This window comes from Clupea harengus, chromosome 17, assembly GCF_900700415.2.
Source record: "Clupea harengus chromosome 17, Ch_v2.0.2, whole genome shotgun sequence".
NCBI lineage: Eukaryota > Metazoa > Chordata > Actinopteri > Clupeiformes > Clupeidae > Clupea > Clupea harengus.
The window spans coordinates 8,217,229-8,241,085 of NC_045168.1; the positions used below are offsets into that span (position 1 = coordinate 8,217,229).

Consider the following 23,857-nt stretch of genomic DNA (forward strand, 5'->3'; position numbering starts at 1 on the left):
GGTGAGATAAATTGAATGCTACCCGTGACTCGATAGGTGTCAGGAGGACAGATAAGACAGAAGTCCCTTAGGGCATTCCCAACTATCAGCATTACAAAGCAGGGACTGGCTTAGAAATCAGCGCCTCCGATGTTATTGTATTTACATTAAAAACAAAATCCAAACAATCAAGCCTGACTCGACCCAATGAACATCCCATATGAAGTTTCCTGGCCAACAAAGCTAGCTTTTCTTCCATGCAGACTGTACATTCCTAGCTGACCAAAAAAGGAAGTGCTCCATTGTCCAGTGCTCCCTGCAAGGAATCTCAAGCACAAAAGGCCCAGACCAAGGGGATATCTAATATGTGTGAAGAGGAGGGCTGCATTTGTGTGGCATCAATTAAAAACCTTGAATGGACTTCTTCAAAGACAGACTCAGGATGCAAGTTGCAAAAAAAGAACAGATTCAAATGACCTTTGTCCATCCCGAAACACAATGCACCACATTACCTGCTAGGTCAAAGCAAGGATTTCCTGCTGTGAGACCTTGTTACTAGGGATAGATCAAAAGCACAATGTGACTATGCCACTGCTGAGCACTTGTTCAAGCCAGGCTCACCCACACACACACACACACACACACACACACACACACACACACACACACACACACACACACACTAGGAAAGAACAAAAAGGTTCCTGGAAGAGTGCCAAGAGGAACCATTTATCACATTCAGTCCCAATCCCTTTCACCCTTCGTGGACAGGGTTCTTTATCTGAAAAATGCAATAAAAAGTAAGACTGGAAAGGAGAGAAGAGCGGAGAAGAGGGAATGCGTGTGTTTCTCTCTCTCTCTCTCGTTCTCTTGAAATCTTTCTCAGCTCCCACAGCTGCTGAAAGAGGCTCTGCTCTCTGGAGCTCTTGAGGTGTGACAGGGAGACTTAGTAGGTCCTTGAATACTAATGGGATTTCTCTCTGTTCAGTCTCTCCCTCCCTCTCTCCTTCTTTCTCGGCGTCGCCACTGCTGCCACTAACTGACGGACTGAGGAGCAGTGAAGTGAGCCGTCATGATCCCTTTCAGGTGGCCAGGGGCCCCTAACAGACTACCCTGCTCTGCTGGGAACCAGTCCCCCCGAGGGACTGCTCAACACCTGTGCCCAGAGGTGACAGACGCCCACTGCTGCTGCTGCTGCTGCTGCTGCTGACTGCTTGTTCTCAGTTCAGGACTGTGCCACCCGATAAAAAGGGAATTACTGGCAAGGGGATGGGTGCCCGCCAAGCCACACTGACAAAGGAAATAATTGCCTGGAGAATAGAGTGATTCCAGACACAAGGGAGGCACTGTTCAGGGGCAGTGAGAATTCCCTCTCCTAAATCTCCCCACTGTACACTGGACTCCCGGGACACGTTGGATTTGTAGTGCCGCAACCCTAAAATATTCCAAAAGACCAAACACTGTGTACAACTCATAAACTGACACCACACTGATCTTCCCTCATTTGTAATAGGTGCTTAGAGGCATATATTTATGGAGTAACTAACAAAAAACTAGACTGGGATTGGACCCCTATAGGTGATCCTTACACATAGACATGTTCCAACCATTTCTCTGAAATCAATACAACCTTCCTCAGGCTTCTTACTAAAAAAGAACAGAAAAAGAAATACTGAAGGGGAAGTCCTCACTGTGTGCCAGCTAGATTGGATTTTGACAAGAGGGCCAAACATTGGCTTTATTTGCACACGTATATTGCGAGGCAGCGGAGCCTGCCTTTCCCCCTTTGTGAGGGATAGTGTGGAGGCTCTGCATTCCAACCGGGTTATTGCATGGAAATCAAATGTTTTCCTAAGTCTGGTCAGAATCGAAGCACAAGACGGAATGGAATGGCATGCATACAGATCACAAATGAATCTCTGGTACATTTTTGTTTTTGATCGAGAAGGTTCAAAGGGATTAGAAGGCAGTAGGGTATACGGCTTTTCCTTCACTTAAAATAAACAGTGATCTCACACAAACATTTCGGACATTTTTTGGAAACATGGCTGGGTAGACTGAACTACCATGAGTACCATTAAATTAAAACAAGATCTTGAGTGAGTTTGTGTGACACTGATGATGGATTTCCCTGTTTGTGTGTGTGTGTGTGTGTGTGGAAGCCAGTGGAAACTCACTCGCTTCGTGAGACTATGCACATGACTCAGACCCAGCTCTCATGGAAGGTAAGCGGTGTGCAGACCTCAATCCCTTTATGTGACATGACGGTATGGAGCCATCCTATTTTAAGATGAACCTTTTTTGGGTGGATATGGCACTGAGCTGAAACTCTGAGCTAATAAACACTTGGTGGCAGAAGGTGGCAGACAGTTAGTGCTATATCAGATAATTAAGTCTGGCTGGAGCCTCCAGGCTTGACCCCGCCTGGAGTTCCTCCCATGCATCCATGCAGAAGAGAGGCTTCCATTATGGGGCATTCCACACGTCCTTGCCTCTGCAAACACCAGAGTGCCGCAACGCAAACTCGGACCAAAGGCCTCTGGGAAAGCCAACCACTCCCTTTATCCTGACAACCTTTGGCATTTAACAGAATTCTCACGTGTAGGTGGAGACAATCTTGAGCCTATCCTCTGTCCACTTTAGGATGGGACAGAGCTTAGGGCTTCCTGATTTCAATCTGTAATTCCCTCCGAGCAGAATTACATAATCATTCAATAGAATCTCCTAAATCTATAACCAATTTCAGGGAAATCCAATTAATGACTGACAGTCTTCTTCAAAGACTGTTGGTCTTCTTCAAAGACTGGAGAAAACATGATGACAGGAAGCATCGCGTTGTCCATGCTGGGATAGTGAGAGTTACGAGTATGGGAGTAACACAGACACTCCGTTCTATATTTGGGGGTCTCTTTGCCTTCTCGGTTGTTCATGATGCAGTAATATTAGATCTCAGAGGGTCACAGCAAAGAAGCGTTGTTAATATAAGATGGTGCAGTGGTTTACAGGTAGTTTCATCTAAATAGAATTATAGTGGGGAAGATGCAAGTCTACTCAATGATAGTGATGCAGAAAGCCTACGGCCAAATCAAATATTTGAGCGTAATAGCCGATATGAGCGTGAATAGGACAATTTCAGTCCATTAAACTTTATCTACAAATTGCTGTCATAAAATGTATTTAAAAACAATACGTTCAGTAGGTCGAGTTTTTTTCTGAAGCAGTAGCCAGTATTCACCTGTTTTCTCCCTTGCGTTCCCTTGGCAATTATACTGTCCAGACAGTCAAAAGCTGTCTACGCATTTCCAGCCTCGACACCGTGCGCAACAGAGACAAGAGCAGTGGAAGCGGTAAGTGTCAGGCTTTGGGGGGGAACAGCCTACTGTCTGCGCCTCATATTCCTGTTATTACTCTTCAAGTGTCTACCTCTCGGCAGTCAAGGTTAACAAGCCACCCGTGCCCGCAGTGTCTGAGTGCTGGGAGGGAGGGAGGAGGGGGCGGTTAGGGCGGGTGAGAGTGCGACTACTGTATGTACTGTAATTATGCAGAGCACAGCATAGCACTCTCACGCACATACAGCATAGGCTAACGTTGTTATTTTCTTGCCTTTCAACAGTTCTGTCTAATCCATACGCTAAGGCTAAAAGGCTAAGGACCAATTTAGGCCAGGGAAAGAGAGCCGTAACAATCATTATTTTACTAGTTAGGATTCTTCAGTTTTAATTTTTTGCTTTAAGTAAAAACCTGCCTCAAACTAGACCCAGCTTGAAAACACTGCCCTGCGATCCGCCGTGCAAATGCACCTAGGGGTACCAAAGTGGGCTGGGCAGCGCAGCGTGGAGTGTGAATGGAAGGTAGCCTACAAAATGATTTGCATCGTGGAGGCGAAAATGTCATGAACAAATAACTACATAGCTGTCGACGCTACAAGATGCTACTGTCGCATAACTCCTACCTTTCTCTCCATCGCTGCAATGCAGTCTGTTGTCTCGACACGGCAGCAAGAATAATATGAACAGAGGCTGTCTGTCCGTTGCTCTGGCAGTGAAGTTCTTCGCAGATTCTCGCAACGGTCCTTCCTCACTCCCGCTTCTTTCACGCAGTGATAAATGAACGGCTGGCGGCTCAGGAGAGGCAGCGCGTGAGGGATGGTGCCGGGTCTGGTAAAACCAAGTGCGGTTGGAAGTGAGGCGCAGGCGCGAGCACCGCTGGAGACGGGTTAAAATGAAATTAAGAATCAAGAGGGACCGTCATCAAATTACTCCCCGTTTTGTAGTTTTCCATTCCTCAAAATATTCAAGTGGGACAATACCAGATAAATGACCGAAAACACAAGCAAACATGAGCGGAGTAAGCTACATGCAAATAACACAAGCCAGTGTACTGATAGACTGGGTCTATCCTTGTGCTGAGAACAAGGTAACAGGCTAAAGGAGTTAGCCGAGTTAGGGGTTGTGTGAAAAGAGTGGGACAGGATGCTTTTTTGGGTGTTTGGGGCTCTGGGGAGTAGGTCAGTCATAAAATAGCACTTTGGCAAATGCAGGTGTCTAGTGGAGCCCGGGTTCTTTTGCGCCAAACTCTGTATGTTTACTCCGGATGACTTTTCTTGAAAGCACATCTATTTAAGGGCTTGATCAAAGGAATTGTAGCCCCCATACACTTTCCCTCTATAATCAGTCTAATACAAACTATTTACTATAGTTCAAAGGGGCGACTAAAGACATGTGGGGGGGTGGGGGTGGGTAGTTGGACATTTCATATGTTTCTTAAATCATGTGAAGGACTTACCACAGTAGTCTTTAGGAGAAAGCAGTTTCCCAAAACTTAGTAGCTCATAAACATACTCTGTGTACTCTACTAATACATGCTGATTGAGAACACTATGCAAGAAATACTGATGAACACACATACACTTTCAAGAATTGCTTTAATATGTAGTTTACAGACATAACTCATATACACTCGTTGGCTGCACAGCAAATTTCTTTACCACCATCTAGTGGTCACTCTTGGCAAAACCCTTGATTACTCACCACTGAAACCCTCCATGGGTAATTGCATAATAATTAGACATGCGGCAACATTCAAGAGCTTAATAACCGGTTCTCTCTTGAGACTCTTTCCTCATTTACAGTGTGAAAACAAAGCATGGGGTTTTGTGTTAAGTAAATGAAATGTAGTCTTTCTGTGATCACTGATAATTCATTGATTGTGGCTCTAAGGGGTGAAATGGTAATTTGATTAAACTTCCACTAGAACGCACCTAGTGATGAAGGACGATATGAATGGCCTTGCATCCTCGACTTCTCAGTCAGGTTCTCAGTCAAAAAAGAAGGAGTTAATAAAAACCTCTACTGGTATCCATGTCAGATCTAGCAAACACACCTTCACTAAATTCAGAAATAATAGTCAATCAAGAGTCAATCAATCAATCAAACATGTTAGTTCTCCCACTGAGTTCTGAAGGGTGTTGAAAGGATTACAGAGAATACTATCTGCTGGTCTGCCATTACCATAGAGGTAGCGGACTGCGGATTGGTGCACTGTAACTTTCTTGGTCTTCTGAGTAGCGGTCACTTTGACTGGCCAGCTGTGGCTCCCTGTCAGTCCTGGACATCAAAGTAATCAATGGCAGGCTCTTCTTTTGTTGGTTTAAGCCAGCTAATGCTAGTGTCACTCCTACAAAACACACACAGAGAGAGAGAGAGAGATATTTAAACACATTTAATAGGAATGCCTTAAACTATACCACCACCTGTGGGATATGTGGGAAAAGAGCTGGCACACTAAACATCTCCCTTCTTCTAAACGATGTTGAACTCTCAACTCCCAAACCAAAGGGTTGAGTTCTGCAGTCACTGGTGTTCTACCTGAGGCTGACAGCACTGGCCGTGGTTACATGCATTCGAATAACTGGCTTAGTCGAACTGAAATCGAATTATCCGTTTCATGTAAACACCTTTGTTCGACTATGTGCTACGATCCGACTAACACCCCTGGATAACTCGATCCGATCCGGTTGATAATTCGACTATCGCGGCATGTAACGGTGAATTGGATTAGGAACTGGACTTTGCGTCTTTGCGCATGCTTGAGATCCCGCCGCCCTCCTCCCTCCCTCCCTCCCTCCCTGCCAGGTCGTGACCCGGAAGACGAAAGAGGGATACGTTGTCTCAACTGTTCATACTAATGACACGTTTTTTTATGAATATCCTGCAGACTGTCTCACAAGCTTATTCTTGTTGATTATGAACAAACATAACAGAAGAGGTCCGAAGATATGAGCACCTTTACAACCCCTCCTTAAACACGTATAAGGACGTTCCACATTTTATTTGCTTAAAACACACAGCAGTACTGTCAAATCAGCTGTCACTCGGCTATTACCTGACCATGGCAATGTTCCGAAAGCCCATTATTCCGACAGCCCGCTGTTCCGAAATTGTGAGCACAGCAACGTGAACCACTATAGCCCACATACACATCCCAATGAATCACACAATCATAAACATATAAATGCCTTTATTTCACAAGCATTAACTTTAATTCAGAATATTATTATACACACATGCATTTGCATCGCCATGATACAAAAATATTTTTATGATTGCCAACGCATGCATGCTTTGTCAGTGCTTCACAAGATCTGCGTAATGTCCTGCGACAATCTGCCGGTGATTTCCTTCGCATGAGTGGTAGCCTACCCCATATTCAAAACCAGAGTAGGCTAAGTTAACAAATATTGCCTAGGAAAAGTTCTATGCGTGATAGCCCGGTTAGCGTCTCCGCTCTGCTGTGCAAACGAAATGCTGTGTGTGTTTTGTGCCACTTAAAATATTTCTAAATTTTGCCAGGGGGACTATTTTTCGGAATATTGAGATTTCGGAATATCGGGCTTTCGGAACACTGGGCCGTCTCCCCTGACCAATACCTGTCAAACTCGGTGATACTATTCACAACTAATTTGTCCTTCATTTTATCAAATATGATGAAATTTGGTATTGTGCCCGTGAGGCAAGCGTGAGTTTAGTTTTGTTCGGTTATCTGGCGCTGAAAAAAACCCACGAATAAGTACTGTCAAATCAGAAAGCAAATCAGCCGTCACTCGGCTATTACCTGACCAATACCTGTCAAACTCGGTGATACTATTCACAACTAATTTGTCCTTCATTTTATCAAATATGATGAAATTTGGTATTGCACCCGTGAGGCATACGTGAGTTGAGTTTTGTTCGGTTATTTGGCGCTGCCCTCTAAAGACAGAGACGTGACAGGTGGATCGAGATATTTTCCCGTTGCAATACCTTCCTTTATAGACAACATCGATTATACACTCCCATTGCACTCAAACAACCACACTCAAACGAGGAGATATTGTATCAATTAGCCTATTATGTATTGTATTAATTGCACAGAGTTCCAGTGGCGCATGCAGCCGTACACACTGTGCGTACCTTCTGCTACGCGAGAAGAAAAAAAAATATCATGAACGCATATTTATTACAATGGGGAAACTATAAAATCGGAGTACAGACAACTAATGCCCAGCGTTGACGATGCAGATACAGAGCTGGAAACAGCTAAATGAGTTACAGCCAAAACGCAGTGAACTTTATCAAGCCCTGGAAAGTTCGGCAAATTTCTACCCAAACATGCATTGCGTCCTGAAGGTCTTGTTGACAATGCCCGTTTCCACAGCGTCTGCTGAGCGGTCATTCAGTACAATGAGGCGTCTTAAGACATATCTACGAAGTACGATGACTGACAAAAGACTGACTGGACTTGCTCTCATGAATATTCACACAGATTTGGAAATCGACAGCGAAGAAGTACTAAAACAATTTGATGCAACTGGCAGAAGGGCAATGCGTTTAGGCTGTAACCCATTATTTGCGTGCGTGTGTGAATGTGCGTGCGTTTCTCTCGCCTTTTATCTTTCACCTTTGAATAATGTAACTTATAAACACATCGGCCCAGCAGAAACAAACAAACAACCCAAGAGGCAACACGCATTTCTGGACCGATGAACAGACGCGATTCATGCTCAATCAACTGTTGTTGTTATTGGTAGTGGTGAAGAGGTCAAGCGGAAATGGCTGTATCACCACTAGTTGTAATGAAAACAGCGCCACCTATCATATCGGATATTACATGCTTTCGGCCAATGATTCGATTTATTCACTACCATGTATAATGGGATAATAGCAGTTGCCCCAAAAGATAGCATAGTCTGACTAAAGCAAGATTCGAATTATACCATCATGTAAACACACTGACTAAGTGGCCGAGCCGTCTTTGAGTGGCCGAGTGCTCTCTTACTTGCTGCTGTGCTGCTTGATGTGGGCAATGGGAGGGGGGGCTCTGCCGCTGGTCTCCCTCTCGATCAGCGACATCAGGGTGAAGTTAGGGCAGGTAGATTTTCCCCTAGATACAACATTCGCCAGATTAAAAGCTAGGTCAGGAAACATAGCAATGAACTCTCATGCAGCTAATTATGCATGATACACTTGTGTGTACGCCATTACACAGGCATAGTAAAATGTGCCAAGGATGAAAGTACATCAGAAGGTATTGGGGATAAATTGAGATGCTGCGATGAATAATTCTAGATTCCTGGCATAGTGGAAGAGCAGCAATAATCTTAAAACAAATGTAAAATGACTGACATAAACATTAAAACGTAATATACACTAAAACATCTGTATTGTAATTGACTGTGCTTCTCTTACTCTGAAAAGAATACACATATTTGGACTGCGTTGTAGAGGTTCACACCTGATGGCAGTGATGACCACGTTGCGTTTGGGTTCACTTTCGTAGCTGACGCTCACCACGCCGTACACCTCGGCCAACTCGTGAACAATGCGCCGGTGGTCCCTACTCATGGGCGCAAAACAGTGGCACCGCTTCGGTTGTTTGCCCTGCATATGGCATCAATTATATTATAAATACTTAATTAACTGTTTTCATATATTCTAATGACAGACAACAGACAGCACACCCTCAACCCCACCCTACTAGTAATGGACAACTTGTTAAGTGTGTACATAAACACATGACACTACCCTTATTCAAGATGTTTTCTAGGCATTACATTTGAATCTGTCTCCCAAGAAAGCATATCTTCCATGTTTTTTAAATATAATACATTTGATAATGCTTTATATACTGTAAAAGTTTGAAAAAATGTATCTATATTTTCAAACACACAAGAATGAATGAATGAATAAATGTATGTATGTATAAAAATAAATGTACCCTTTGCCCTTACCTTGTTTGCCAGTTCAACTAGATTTTTGATTACCACTTCAACTTCACTGACAAACTTGAATTCTTTTCTGTATAACAGACAGATAAAATGCCACATCAATGTTTCTGTGGTAACTGCCAATGTACTATAAAGCATTACTGATGTTCCCTTCACATCAAAGCACTCTTTATATTATCCAGGACTCCAAAGATGTAGGGCCAATGATTTTCCGCGATAACGGAAAACGGACGGAATTCGCGGAATGAACACTTTGAAACGGAATTGCACCTTTGAAACGGAAACATCATTTTATTCATACAAATCGCCCAAATTCCCCTGTATTTTGGGCTGCAAGGCTATATTTCTTTCAAATAAACACAACAACGATGAACAAACATTAATTAAAGAACAAAACCACTGAGAAAATGTCACGTCTGCCCTGAACTCCGCTCCGACCACGCCCCCTTTTCAACCGTTGACCCACACACCTCCGCTAAAGTCACATTCAGTCACATTCACGCGCTCGTCTTCCCAATCGCATTTAAAACAAAAAATGTTTAGTCTTCTGTTCTGTTGATGGCTGGCAAACAACAATCTAAGAAGGGCACATATTATTCACTCATTTTAAGCCATCAATCTACCTCAGGGTGAACAAAATGAGCTGAAACGGAAAAACATTTTTTTGAAACGGAAAATCATTGGCCCTAAAGATGTAATAGTAAGATCAACTGGGAAATGACCTGGCATCCTCCTTGAGAGAGTCGCTGTACTTGGATGTGGATCTGTTGTTAAAAGGATCAACCGATTGGTCGATTTGTAAGGCTTCAGCCAATCGCCTGTAAACAGAAATGAGAACATTAGACTGTACACTTGTTCAGTTCATAGGTTTGTGACCGGTCGACTTACACTGCAGCAGACAGACACACCCACAAATTCACACATAGGAACCAGTGCACATGAAAAGTCCCCACAACTTACTTGTTCCTGTCCTGCATGGCACACTCCTCATCACATTCCAACCTGAGAAACACACCACACATGAGAGTTATTCACACCCTTCATGTAGTTCGGACAGTTTCATTTCACTGAATTACCTCGATCATACAGTAGTTCTGCTTTCTCTGCTACTACTCAATTGAAACCTGTATGTGAACTTAGTGGACTTATATAGTAGGTTTGTGTCAGTCTGTGTTATCTGTAAATAATCCACCCATAGGACAGATAATTGGTCTGTGTTTGTGTTGGTAAGAAGAGAGGGGTGCTCTACTTGGCCTGTTTTGACTCCTTCTTGGGAATGAGTTGCCCAATGTCCACAGAGTCTCCCAGCTGCATGTCTGACAACTTGCTTGCCATAGCAATAGCAGCGTACCTGTGGTACAAAAGTTGCAGTCTTATCAATATAGGAGGGAGCATCGAAAGATGCACACATCAAGTCAAAATGATATGAAAGGAAAAGTCGAAAGTTGAAACACTCAGGGCCAGGTTTCCCAATAACGATGAATCTTAGTGGTGCGAGTGTTCTCTACGAGCGAGTCTACGTCCGAATGTTATTTTTTTACGTAACGTGAACGCGCGTGCCCTGCTCTTTAGTAGTACATAATGGACGCTGCCCATGTAAACAGTGCTGAAGTATCACCTACTTTGGTGATATCAGGTGACGTCACAGCTGCCTTTTGATCTTCATAAGACCTACATGCTAATTCACTGATAAGCGAATAAACGTTAACCTCTGCTTAATATCTAACTTCAGAATAAACCTTCTCCGAGTAGGCATGACATGTCGACATATTAGGCCTACCCAAGCTGATTTTGATGCAGCACCAGTTGTATAGGCTACATGCCTGTTACTGTCTGTTTTTTTCTGATGGAACTTAGTTCTCCAAATATTCCACTTTCTGCACCAACTTGTCACCTAGGCTACAATATGCCCGCCCTCCAAAAAAAGCTCAGACAAATGGAATCAGTAACAACTGCCAATATATAATTTCATAACTATGCTAATTATGTGTCCATAGTTTAATCATATTTCTTTGAGCTTAAAATAGTTTAATAAAAAAAATAAAGACCTAAAAAGGTGGTTGAGTACAATAAAATATAATGAAGGAAACACTCCGAGATTGTAAGATGAATCGTAAGAGGGATTCTACGAACTAGTTAGTCTTTTTGGGAAACATAGCCCAGGTCAGGTGTGTTGACTGACCTCTGGTAAGAGCTTGCTGCCTCTGTGCACGAGACTGTCTCCTTCTTGCGCCCGCAGTCACACTGCAGTGTCACCTGCAGGGCAAAGTAACACATAAAATCACCACCTCCCAACCAGTCCGGACTTCTCATGCCCAAATACTACAGCTTAATATCATCAGGCATTCCTAGAACACAGACGCCACAACAAACCTTGGTGGTGCAGGTGTTCCGTGGACAAGGCTTGCCCTGATGGCAGGGTGCGGTGCAGGGGTGCCTGCACTCGGGCCGGGGGATGACGCACGGCTGACGGCACGGCTCACTCTCGGCCTGGCACTCTACCCGGTGGCAGATGCGCTTGCAGTGGTGGGAGCCGCAGGGTAGCAGCTTGTTGCAGGGCAGACCACAAGAGATGTCCTGCAGGTGGCACGGGATGTTGCTCCTTTGCTGAAGGGGGTGAGAGGAGAGAAAGGAAGAATGGAGAAAAAGAAATAAGCGCGGAGCGAACACAAGAGACAGATTAGGAGAAAGATAGAGCTAGAAAGAGCAAGAGTTGAGACATGTGGTGAGTGGGATAGGGGTGGTAAGAGTGTCCAGAGAGCTGGAGAGGTTAGAAAATGATGACACTGAAAAGATTCCACTGACAGTCAAACAGGATGCTGGTCTGTACAATTAATGGGGAAATGCTTTCCTTTCGGGACATCTAAAGCCTGACCTCATGCATCCCCATACACCACTTCTTCATGAGGTAGGTACAAGGGGGACACTTCTCCTCACTGTGGCAGTTGTGGAAAACTGAGGGAAAAAAAAGAAATAGTTTAATACAAAGATTTCTCTATAATACACTAAATACACTCAAATTATATTCCTACATGCTGTACCTCACGCAAGGTCACTCTTAGAGCCTGAACAGCAATAGACAATTATCCCTGCAGTACTTTGGCAGTAAGTAAAGTTGAGGTGAACATTTCTGAAGGTTGTTGATGACCAGTCTGATCAGGTACCTGGGTGGTCACATTCATGCCGCCGGGCACAGGGGTTCTTACACTCAGGCTGTTTGGTGCCACAGGAGATGGGCGGATAGAGCACCGTCTCCCCACAATGGCACGCCAGCTCATCAAAGCCTGGTTAACACACACACACACACACACACACACACACACACACACACACACACACACACACACACACACAGGGGCGTCACACAAAAATCTGTCTGGTTTGGGCGACATGAGCTGAGCCGTAGGACTGGGTCTTGGAACTCACTGGTTTGCCAGCAGGGTTGGCAGTTACCACGGTGACAGGGCTCCTGGCAGCGATGCAGACCGCAGTTGAGTTTATAGCCACAGATCAGAGAGCACTTATGTTCCATGTCCTGCGCACAAACAGACACACAACAACCATGTTCAGTCAAGAAGTAAACAAATCCAAAAGATGTGGCAATAATTTACTTTCTACCGACATAACAAGATTCACCATGAACCAATTCCCCCCTGGACATATGCTTTCATTTAGCACAGGAATGTTTCCTTTGTGTGCATGCTGCATGAAATATATGCAGATCACTCAGCTCGAGAGTTGTCCACTTGACTTGTCAACAGACGATATTGTCCCTGATGCCCATTGTGAATGAATGACCAAGGGTGCCGGTCAGACAAGAGGTGGACAACAGATTGTACTGCTTCAGTGAGGCCAAGTTATTATTTTTTCCTTCTATTTACTTCTGTTCTGTACAACTAAAACATACCATTCATTTTCTGAAGAAATGCAATGCTCATCAATGAATTTATCATATTTAATAAGCACAAGACAAGTCTCCCCTCTTGTGTTTGTACAATTACTTCTGAAGCCATGGCTACAACCCCTACCACCCACTCCTAAGCACCACATTCACTTCCAGAGCCCAGAGCAGCCTACCTACCTACTCCAGCCGTAGCACCTAAGAGGAGAGAAGCTCTGCCTCATGGAGCACATTACTAGCCATAGAAAATCAATTAACAAATGAAATTAAATGCATAAAAACTATTAAAAACCTATTCATTCAAATCTTATTTTTAATTAATAATTTAAATGGCATTCATGAACTGCCGAATGTGATTTAACAGCTTTTAAGTGACAATACAGCGTGCAAGCACAAAATCCCCTCTATATTTAATCTCATAATGGTCCTGCCACAGTCACTTGGGGGAATTTAAGTATGAAAAACACGGAAGTGAAATCGGTTCTGTTTGAATGAGGAAACCTAGAAGAATGGATACAGCAAACTGTAGGTTGTATGATGAAATAAATCTCACAGCTAAAGAAATAATTCTGTGTTAGTTAGTTATTTCTGTTTCCCTTCCATGCATTGGTTAGTTAAACCAAATAATGCATATTTTTATGATTCATAATAAAAAAAAAATAATGTGTAAACAAATGCTAAACTCTGAACACTTTGAATATACCTTTGGCTATTTAACTTCACAAAGCAGGCTACTATTAATGTGCAACAGAACACTAAAAAGGAACATACTCCATCATTTACAACTTAATACAGTGGCAATAAGGAGTTTTTTGTCACTCGCAATATTTCTGCATTTCCTCACAATACTTTTGGGTTCCCACTCAATAAAGGTTGTTACCTCACGTTCTCAAAGGGAACACAAAAGTTGTGTGAGGTTAGGCAAAAAAAATTGACAAAAACTGTATAACAGCACCACTGCTGGAATAGCCCGGGTGGTTGGTGGGACATGACAGATGTGTTCATCCCATAGATAACAATATTTCTAATTCTATGGTTCATGCCCCTTTGATTATATTTGTGGCGACACACATTCATTACTATTATTTAACCCCCGAGTCAACCATAGACACTCACCACACAGCACAGTCCCCCACACTTGTGTCGGCCACAGGAACGCTTTTTGCTGCACTTTTTTTCACAGGAAAAACTCATGTCGCCTGAAAGAAGGCACCAATAGACAAGCATTCAATTAAATCATGAAAATAGTCATAAAGAAATGTGTTCCTGCTGTTATTGTACATCTAAAAATGATTTAAAAGGAAAACACACCTTCTGTTTGGATACTTGAGCATGGGACCTCCTTAAAAAGGATAGAGAGACAACGGAATGGAACATTACTGAGCTGAATAGAAGAGTGAAATGTCGCAATGTGAAGTCAAAGCCAGATGAAAGACTGGCCTGGCTGCAACTACCCCAAACAATAAGGTGAGAGGGACTGCTCTGGCAGAGCATGGTGGGGTCAGACTGGGGAGCAGAGCAGAGGCTCACCTTGGTCTTGGAGCCACAGCGGCATTTGATGGTGGAGGTGAGGGAACAGGGCCCACACACGCCCTCATGGCACAGCTTCTCACACATGTGAATGATATCTGCAGACAGAAATCCAAACAAAACTCATTTATACACACTTACCCTCTTTTAGAGACACATATGGTCTCTGTCCTGGTCACACTTTTTCCACACTCATCCCCCCCCCCTTAACCCAAACACACAAAAATGTCTTTAATGGAACACAGTGATACAATCTTTGAGTCTTTCAAAGTACATAAGGATGGGGTCTGAGCTCTAAACTTCCCTTCCTTATCACTCTGTCAGTGAAACACGCGCACGTGCACACGCACCAGTGGAGCCGCATGGCAGAGGTTTCCCGCAGGTCTTGCCACAGGAGGAGATGGGGTCGCTGCAGCAGTGTCTCTCTGGGTAGCCCAGCTCCAGCAGCTTGCTGAGGGTGGTCTGGCCACAGGGGCAGGTGCGCACTAGTCGGGGCGAACGCGGGCACGACAGGCACGGCCCAGCGTGGCACAGCTGCTGGCACCGGTGACTCTCGCAGTCTAGCATCCTGATCACAGAGAGCAGAAGAGACATGGGGCTTTACACCTTACTCAATGTGGGCATTCAACTGTACTGCTTCTACAGAGGAGTTCAAAATGGAGGATGGGAGAAAGAAAGAGTAGAAAGGACTAATTTAAAGAAGGGGTAACAGAATTTGATAAGAGGTATGAATGAATGAGTATTATCAATTACTACATCTGACAAAGAACCAGGTTTGGGCTTATTTAGAATGAAACTGCCTGCCTTACATATATACAGTGCGCTCATTAATTATTGGCACCCTTAGTGAATATGAGCAAAACAGGCTATGAAAAAATTTCTTTGCTGCTTATCCTCTTTGTCTTTCACTCAAAATATTCACAAAAATCTTACCTTTTCATTTAAGTAAAATTATTTAAAAAAAAGATGTTTTGACATTAAATAAATATTTTTCTCCAAAACATGTGTGCCACAATTATCGGCACCCCTAGAAAATCTTAGAATTAAAATCTAACTAAAGTATATTTCCAGTCATGTTTTACATCTTTAAGTTCACCTTGACAACCATGACTTCCTGTTTCACTGGAGTATAAATATGAGGTGACACAGGCCAAATTCCCTTAGTCTTTCATCACTATGGGAAAGACCCAAGAACACAGTGACGATGTGCGACGAAAAGTTTTTGATCTGCACAAATCAGGAAATGGATATAAGAAAATCTCTAAACTGTTGAAAATACCCATTTCCATTATCATGGCAAAAATTAAGAAGTTTAAAGCGACAGGAGAGGTTAAGAATCAGCCTGGAAGAGGACGTGTGTGTACACTGACCCCACGCACCGTGAGGAGGATGTTTTTGACTGGCAAAAGAATCTCAGGATCACAGCTGGAGAATTGCAGAAGTTTGTTGAGTCTTGGGGTCAGAAAGTCTCCAAAACTACCATCAGATGCCACCTACATCACCACAAGTTGTTTGGGAGGGTTGCCAGAAAAAAGCCTCTGCTGTCAATCAACAACAAACTAAAGCGCCTACAGTTTGCCAAATTACTGGGACTTTCAATGGGACCGGGTTATATGGTCAGATGAGACCAAAATAGAGTTTTTTGGCAACAAACATCAAAGGTGGGTTTGGCGTAGACAGAAAGATAGCCATACAGAAAAGCACCTCATACCCACTGTGAAGTATGGTGATGGATCTTTGATGTTGTGGGGCTGTTTTTCTTCCAAAGGCCCTGGACATCTTGTTAGGATACATGGTATCATGGACCATCAAATACTAGCAGATATTAAATGAAAACCTAACAGCCTCTGCCAGGAAGCTTAAAATGGGCTGTGGTTGGACCTTCCAGCAGGACAATGATCCGAAGCACACCTCAAAATCTATACAAAAATAGTTCACCGACCGCAGAATAAAGGTTTTGCCATGGCCATCACAGTCCCCCGACCTAAACCCCATTGAAAATCTGTGGGATGAGCTGAAGAGGAGAGGCCACAAGCGTCGACCTCGGAATCTGAAGGATCTGGAGAGATACTGTATGGTGGAATGGTCTCAGATCCCGTGCCACAATAATTGTGGCACACATATTTTTGAGAAAAATATTTGTTTCACTATACGAACTTAATGTTTCTTTCAATTATGTTACTTCAATTAAAGGTTAGATTTTTGTGAATATTTTGAAGGAAAGATCATGAGGATAAACAATAAAGACATTCTTTCGCATCTCGTTTTGGAGGGCAAGGGGCCCAGTCTGTTGTGGTGCAGTCACTCACTTTCCACATGGCTTCTGACAGGTGAAGTGTCCAGAACCGTCAAAGTGTTCCTTATCAGTACCGCAGGGAACCTCCCGGAACACCACGCCACAGTAGCACACTGCAAACACACACAGAGACAAACACCGGTAAGAGGAGAACTGTGCTGCTGCTGCTGCTGCTGCTGATTCCACCTACATACTACCTGGTCCATGCAACTTATTTCAAGTTGCACCATAGAACACACACACACACAGTGACTAAAACAAATTAAATGTTGCCTCTACTAGAAACTAAAGTTTGATCAGATATCAGTGGCAGGATATCTACAGCACAGACCTCACTACTGATACCAGACTGCAACTTACTCCAGTCAAACCCACTCAGCTAGAAAATGTATTAGAGGCTGAGAGCCGAGTGGACTGGACCAGTGTGAAGGCAGACAGTGGGAGTGTTCTCTCACCTTGCTGGACCTGGAGCTGACAGGGTTGGCAGGGCCCGCTGTGACACACCTGGGCACAGGTGTGCTCGGTGCAGGTCAGCATAGCACCGCACACCTCCTCACAGCGAATGGCCACTGTCTGGCTGCAACGTACCAGTTGGCTACACAAAAAACAAACAAACAAACAAACACCTTAGAACCACATCTTGGGTGGGGTATAATAATACATTTAGCACCTCCTACATGTTAGAATAGGCCACAATAATAAGCCTCAGAAGATGACTAGGTTGTGGGCTTGCAGTAATGTGGTTGCTACCTGGTCTTTCCGCAGGTGCAGGATTTAGACACAAAGGCTGGGCATTGTGGACATGGTCCCGGATGGCAGAGGCTGTGGATGAGGCAGGCACAGGGTTAGATCTAGGTACCATGGGGCAGCATGTGGCTGTGCATAGTTAAAAAGGTAAGAGTTTTGCCATTCATCTTTTCTATCGACAATTCATAAACAACACATAAGTCTAAATGTTGCTATGGAAACAGAACGTGACGTGAAGATAAGAGAGAAGTCAGTCAAGGCAAAGTCATGAGTTAATGCAAACAGTGTGACCACCCCTACCACACCCACGTTAACAGAATGGATCTCTTTCTTTTTTTCTTGTTTGTGACCAAAAAATGAAAGCTTTAATGTCTCAGTCTAGTAATCATAAGAGTAGAACAGCAGTTATATGTAATGAGATAAGCAGTAACATGTATGTTTCAGCCTTACTCCATGGGCTACTGTGCCAATACAGCAGAGCTGTGGTTGGAGGGGCTTACATGTTGCAAGGATGATTGCAGTTTGCGCCACTCCTCTTCTTTCCACACATATCGCCACAGCTGTGTGGGATCTCACTCCGCTGCCATTCTGGGTTTGTAACTTTGCCTGTTTAGCACATCGACCATAATGGTGAAACAACAGGTTATGAAAGCTTCTTAGTCTTTAATAACATGCAGGGCTGTCTAACATTTGTAGGAATACATCAGAGCTATAACCAAAATATTTTTCAATAGTGCTCAAAGACATCTCCTGACAGACTCGATTTCATTTTTCTGTTGATGCGGTATACATGCATTACAAACTAAAACACAGGAAGATGACTTTCAAATAAAACCATATGCCTCTCTTGTGCAAAGCCATGATGTTCCTGTTGCAGGGGCACAGAGCTCTCACCACAGAAGCATGTGTAGGAGTTCGGCGCTCTGAATGCCACGTGCTGGCAGGCTGGACACCTCCATCCCTCGATTCCATCTGTGGAATAATAATGAGCAGTTTACTGATGCATCTACATATACCGCGAGGAAACACATTCTTCAAAATGTTCATAGTCTTCTCTCATCTCTACAGCAATGCTGACAAGTCAGCTGTTTTTCAGTTATTACATATAAAGAAATAGTTATATAATTTAATATAATATATGATTTCTATAATTTATTATTGATGAAAACTATTACAAAGCATGCACCTTTTCCATCAGCGTTTAAGGCATTAACTAAGAGAAAGATTGCGTCTTCAAGTTCAATGTAACCAACTGTTAATCATCATTCTCAACAATTTTCCTAATCCGACTAAGTATACATGGGAAGTGATAGCTGAACCGTAAATTACCATCGGCCTGTGAGGCAGGTGAGCGAGCCCACTTCTTAATGCAGTTGAGGTGGAAGACGTGGAAGCAGTTCTGGCAGCTCCAGACTGGGGCCATGACGCGGATCACCTCACAGCACACCATACACTCATACTTCTCCTCAGTCAGCTGCTCAATCAGACAGCCTGGCCAAAGGTTGCAACACAACACTCAATTAACACAGGAATGTATAGATGCCCTATGATAACAGGGACATGGGTCTCAAGAGAGGCCGTTTGTGATAGTATGCTGACACAGGTAACTTTGGTGACATATTACAACTACAGTCAAAAGACTGAAAAATCTTCCAAACATTCAAGTGTGGTAAGAATACTTTTGATAAAAATGCAAACTTAACTAAACTAAACATTCTGTCAGTGACACTGTGGGTGGAGCAGCCATTCCTCCCCGCACCAATCTCTCACTTCTCACTATCAGTCATGGCCTGTCTTCTTTTCGTACGACTAGCCACTCGTTCTCTCTCTGTCTCACCTGTTTGAGTCTCTTTGCTCTTGGGCACATGATCCACACGTCTCCTGTGCCCAGGTCTAGGGTCAGGTCCCCCTGTGTGTCTTTGGCCTCTGTCTTGCAGTGGGGTACGTCTGCCCTGACCTCTTCCTGCTCCACCCCTCCAGTTGGGCTCCTCTGGGTTTGGGAGGGGGCTCCTAGGGGGTGAAGCCACTCTCTGGCCCCTGTCTCCTCTCCGTGTCCCCTTGTCTGCTGTGTGATGCTCCCTCCAGTTGTCCTTAGAGTAGCGGTGGTCCGGGGGCTTCTTCCTGGTCTCACCTGGAGGATTCCTGATGGGAGCTCTCCAACCCTTGTGGTTCCGAGGCCCTGAATCCTCGTCCGAGTTGGGTCTTGGTTCTGGAGGCTCAGCTGAGGCCCAGTTCCTTCCAGAGTCACAGTTCTCCTGGTTCTCATTCCGGTCTGTTGTTTGGGGTCCTCTTGGACTTTTCTCGCCACGCCCTCTCCTGGGTTCTTGGTTGAACTTTCGAGTTTTTTTTGGACGGGTGTCGCGGAGCTCCAAATTGCCCATCACTGTGTTGTTTGGGACCACTGAGGGTTTCTGCCAGCGCGGTTCTTCAATGCCAGTTTGGGAAATGGGTGGCATTTCTGGCATTGAGACTGGGACATCTCCCTGATTCCGACTTAAGTGCCCTCTACCATTCCCTGGCTTGTGCCATCTTGGATTTTGCCCCCTTGAACGCCCTTGACCAGTACGGTCACCATCATTCTCAAAAACATTACCATTACCATTACCATTCCCATTTCCTCTGCTTCCTCCTCCTCCACCACCTCTCCCTGGCCTTCCTCTACCTCTCCTGCCGTCATCTCTTTGAGGAGAGTAATGGCGATCAGGAGGTCTTGTCCAGTTTTCATGTCCATGAGGCTTTCCTCCTTCATGATTAGTGTTAAAGGAGAAGGCTTGCTGAGGCGGCGGGGCTGTATGGTGATCACTTCGATTCCGCTCGGCATCTGAACGTGGCCGACCCCTCTTGGAGCGATGCTGGTTCTGTTTCGCGCGTGGAACAAACTCTGGTGTGTCTGGATTTAGTTCCAGAGTGTCTGCAACAGAACAGAACCACAGTTGTGACAAATATTTTACAATACTACTCCCTATGAGTAGTAGTTCCTAAAAAAAATGAAAACGGCGAAAATAAGGTGTGAGCGAAATAACGCCAGTGGCAAACGTAGGCAAACGGTTTGGGGGGTTAAAATGTAGTCATCAGTCGGTCTTTTGTAAGTAACTGTAACTGTTGTCTTGTCTAGTGAAAATAAAGATGCTGGTACCGATATGTTAAAGCAGAAAAAGGATGGACAACATGGCTTGGCTCAAGCAACATGAAGAACTTGAGTGGTATCCATGGTTACAGACAACTCTTAACCTCACACCTAGCGGTTTCTTATGGAACTTAACGTTACAGCTCCAGTGCCTAAAACATCTCATGTATTCTATGCAACAGATTGCGGCTATGAAATCATTAAGTAATCAGTGTGTTTATCGCTACTGAAGTTAACTGCGTTGTTGTTGTGAACACCTGTGATACCCGATCGGTAAAACTAGCTATGGTAGCTTCTGCTCAGCTTGTGGAAATGATGACGCACTAGCAAAGTGACTTGATTTGTGGTCCGTTATTTTTCGCTGTTATCGAGCGATAGTAGCTAGCACCAATACTTTAGAGACATAATGGGATAAGTCTGTAGGGAGACGACATATACATGCATTTTATTGAACAGAAATGCGGGCTCTCTCAAAATTATTTAGCTTCAATGGGCGTTATTTTGTCGATTTTCCAAAAACCCATTAATTCTCTCATAGGGACTTTTCTTAAAAAAAAACGGAACTTGCAGAAATGCTATTCCACAGCAAACAAAATGACGATTCTCCCTAACACTCTATGGTCCCATAGTTACACTAGATGGTAAAGGTAATTAGCACGCACAACCAAAATATTCACACACAGTCACACACATTTTCAGCTATGGTTGTAAACAAGTTAGCTAACACGTTTACCGGCAGATTCTACAATACAGTAGTAACGAATCAGTTACACAGTACTGAGGCAAGAAGTTGTAATGTAGCCTGACAAGCTAAGACTTTGAGTTTGCTGTTTTGCACGTTGCAAGCAAACTCAGCCATGTCATTAAACATCGAGGTCTTTACACATAACTACAAACACTTTACTCACTATATAAGACGCTGTGGTTTCGGTAACAGTTAACTTAACGTAAGTTTAGCTGTCGTTTGTGGCTAGTGAGATGAAAGGTGGGACAATCAAGCTGGCAGTGACATTATTTAAACAGACAACTTGCTGCATATCCTAGCTATTACAACTAACGTTAGCATTAACTTTAACTTATTTCAGGCCGGCAAGTAAACGAATGGGCTACTTTATAGGAACAAATAACATGACGTTAGTCAACACATATTGAGGGCCTTGTAAACGTATGACGCAAATAAAGTTACGTATCTGGCAAACTAACGTAAACTGTGCCCAAAAGCAACATAACTACTGTCAGTTCGGCTAGCTGGGATGTATAACAGGCAGGCTAGGCTAAGCTACTGCTAGCTAAATTACCTAGCTGACGAACAACTAAAACTGGAACCAACTTTACCAGTAACAGAACCTTCGGCCATTCAATCACGCCGAACTGCGGCCCTGCCCCAGCTCAGCAGTGCTCCTTTCTCTTTGATCTATGGGTTTACGTTGTTTAGTCTAAAAATACAACAGTACTTCTCACTCGTGGTTTGAAAGCCAACAACTTCCTTATACACAATTTACTTTCCACACGCCGTCCAATGGCAAGCCCTGAATATTTGACGACAGTCCATGTGATTCTTATGTCATTGGCTGTTTGTACTGTAGGCCTAGTTGGTGTAAAGGACACTGGTGTCGAATTGAAGAAATATCTTGTTATTTTACAGTATGTTTGACAATGGAAGAACACTTCAACCCTGACCATCATGTTGACTGTTATTAGGACAACCTCTCAGACGGGTTACCCTGCTAAACGTTTGGATGGAACGTCGACACCTTCAGGTCAATCTTTCAAAACCTGAGCTATCCGGCTATCCCACAAAATAGCATTCATCTCGTTTCATCTTCATCGACTCCAACTAAAACTGCACGAAACTTGGGTGTTATATCTGAAGACCAACTTAATCTCTCAGAGCAGCATCAGTCTTGAGGTCTGGTCGGTTTACACTCTATAATATTTGGAAGATCAGACATACACACAATACGCTATACAACTTCTTGAGCAGACCCTGGTCATTTCTAAACTAGACAATTGCGATTCCATGTTAACGGGCCAGCCTGCATGCATTGCAGATGATATGCTACAGAATGCGGCAGCGCGTTTGGACTTTGATGAGCCACAGAATACGAGAATTCAATTTAAATCCCTCTCTCGCCTATAGGACAGTCACTGGAAGGGTGCCAGTTTATCTAAATGCCATAATTCAGCGCTATTCAACCTCTCGACCACTTTGCTCCTCTGATGCGCGTTTGTCGGCTTTGCCTTGCCTCAGCAGCAAGATATCGCAGTCAAGACTCTATTTGTTCGTGGTACCTAGGTGGTGGAATTATCTACCTGCTACTGTCTGTTCCAGTGTCAGCCTTGGTACATTTAAAAAGCATTTAAAAACTCCCCTTTTAAAACATCAAACTCAAACATTTAAAACATCATCTTGTCTAATTAGTTATCTTGTTTGAGGCATACTTTCTAAACATAATAATAGGTTTGATATTTGGAATTATTATTATTGTGTTATTATGAATTCATTGTTTTACATTTCAATTTGTATTTTTAATGTTTTTCTAATGTTTTGTAAGCTGCTTTGAACAACGCTTTGAGCTAAATACCTTAACCATATACAATAACCATAAAAGGCTACCAAAGTGACCGTGGTTGGATAGTGCTTTCATATACAAAATTCATCATTGTTTTCCCTTCCACCACAGATTCCTCAAAAACATTCCCCAGAAATAGTCCAAATCCAAATTAAGAAAATATAGAATGTATGTTTTCGATGTTTTGTAAACCTCTTGCAATTTCAGACCTATGACCACCAGGTGATGCTCTACTACTTCGCCGATTCACAGTGAAGCAATAATCTTTCCAAGGAACGTGTTCTCTGAAGTAGACTAGAAGACTGATCTGATCTACTGTTAAGCAGTACAAATTCAGGGAATTTTTCCTTCCCTGTCCTCTGCCCATTTTGTATGTGCGCTCAAAAAACTCTAGGCCGCACAGTCCTGGCTTGGCAGAAGGAGTCACAAAGTGAACACG

General features: G+C 43.6%; 2 protein-coding genes across 3 annotated transcripts in view; both read right to left on the minus strand.

Moving 5' to 3' along the window:
- The window catches only part of smarcd3b (SWI/SNF related, matrix associated, actin dependent regulator of chromatin, subfamily d, member 3b), a 43,806-nt gene extending 39,433 nt beyond the window's left edge, over window positions 1-4,373 (minus strand). The window contains exon 1 of the mRNA XM_031583595.2: window positions 3,932-4,373. Within this exon, the coding sequence (XP_031439455.1) occupies window positions 3,932-3,943 (12 nt within the window). The 5' untranslated portion in view covers window positions 3,944-4,373. The remainder of the gene's footprint in view (window positions 1-3,931) is intronic.
- A 513-nt stretch (window positions 4,374-4,886) lies between these two features.
- Window positions 4,887-22,364, minus strand: nfx1 (nuclear transcription factor, X-box binding 1). 2 transcript variants are annotated; one of them, XM_012815082.2, is made up of 24 exons: window positions 22,181-22,364; window positions 19,556-20,629; window positions 19,048-19,209; window positions 18,613-18,690; window positions 18,219-18,324; window positions 17,722-17,793; window positions 17,427-17,566; window positions 16,985-17,084; window positions 15,026-15,243; window positions 14,676-14,773; window positions 14,457-14,487; window positions 14,262-14,344; window positions 12,671-12,779; window positions 12,409-12,528; window positions 12,120-12,199; window positions 11,618-11,851; window positions 11,427-11,500; window positions 10,494-10,595; window positions 10,205-10,246; window positions 9,967-10,062; window positions 9,248-9,314; window positions 8,752-8,897; window positions 8,296-8,400; window positions 4,887-5,655 (listed from the first exon to the last, which is right to left on the minus strand). In XM_012815082.2, the coding sequence occupies exons 1-24, from the start codon at window positions 22,200-22,202 to the stop codon at window positions 5,580-5,582; spliced, it is 3,435 nt and encodes a 1,144-aa protein (XP_012670536.1). In that variant the 5' UTR covers window positions 22,203-22,364; the 3' UTR covers window positions 4,887-5,579. The 2 variants fall into 2 exon arrangements, with proteins under 2 accessions (XP_012670536.1, XP_012670537.1); XM_012815083.2 differs by lacking the exon at window positions 4,887-5,655 and having other exon boundaries at window positions 8,292-8,400.
- Window positions 22,365-23,857: the final 1,493 nt, after the last annotated feature.

Coding starts and splice junctions, on each gene's coding strand:
- nfx1 (XM_012815082.2), bottom strand. CDS start 22,202: ATGGCCGAAGGTTCTGTTACTG. Junction 17,567..17,721: donor TGCACCTGCGGAAAGACCAG/GTAGCAACCACA, acceptor TTTTTTGTGTAG/CCAACTGGTACGTTGCAGCC. Junction 14,345..14,456: donor CTCAAGTATCCAAACAGAAG/GTGTGTTTTCCT, acceptor GCCTTCTTTCAG/GCGACATGAGTTTTTCCTGT.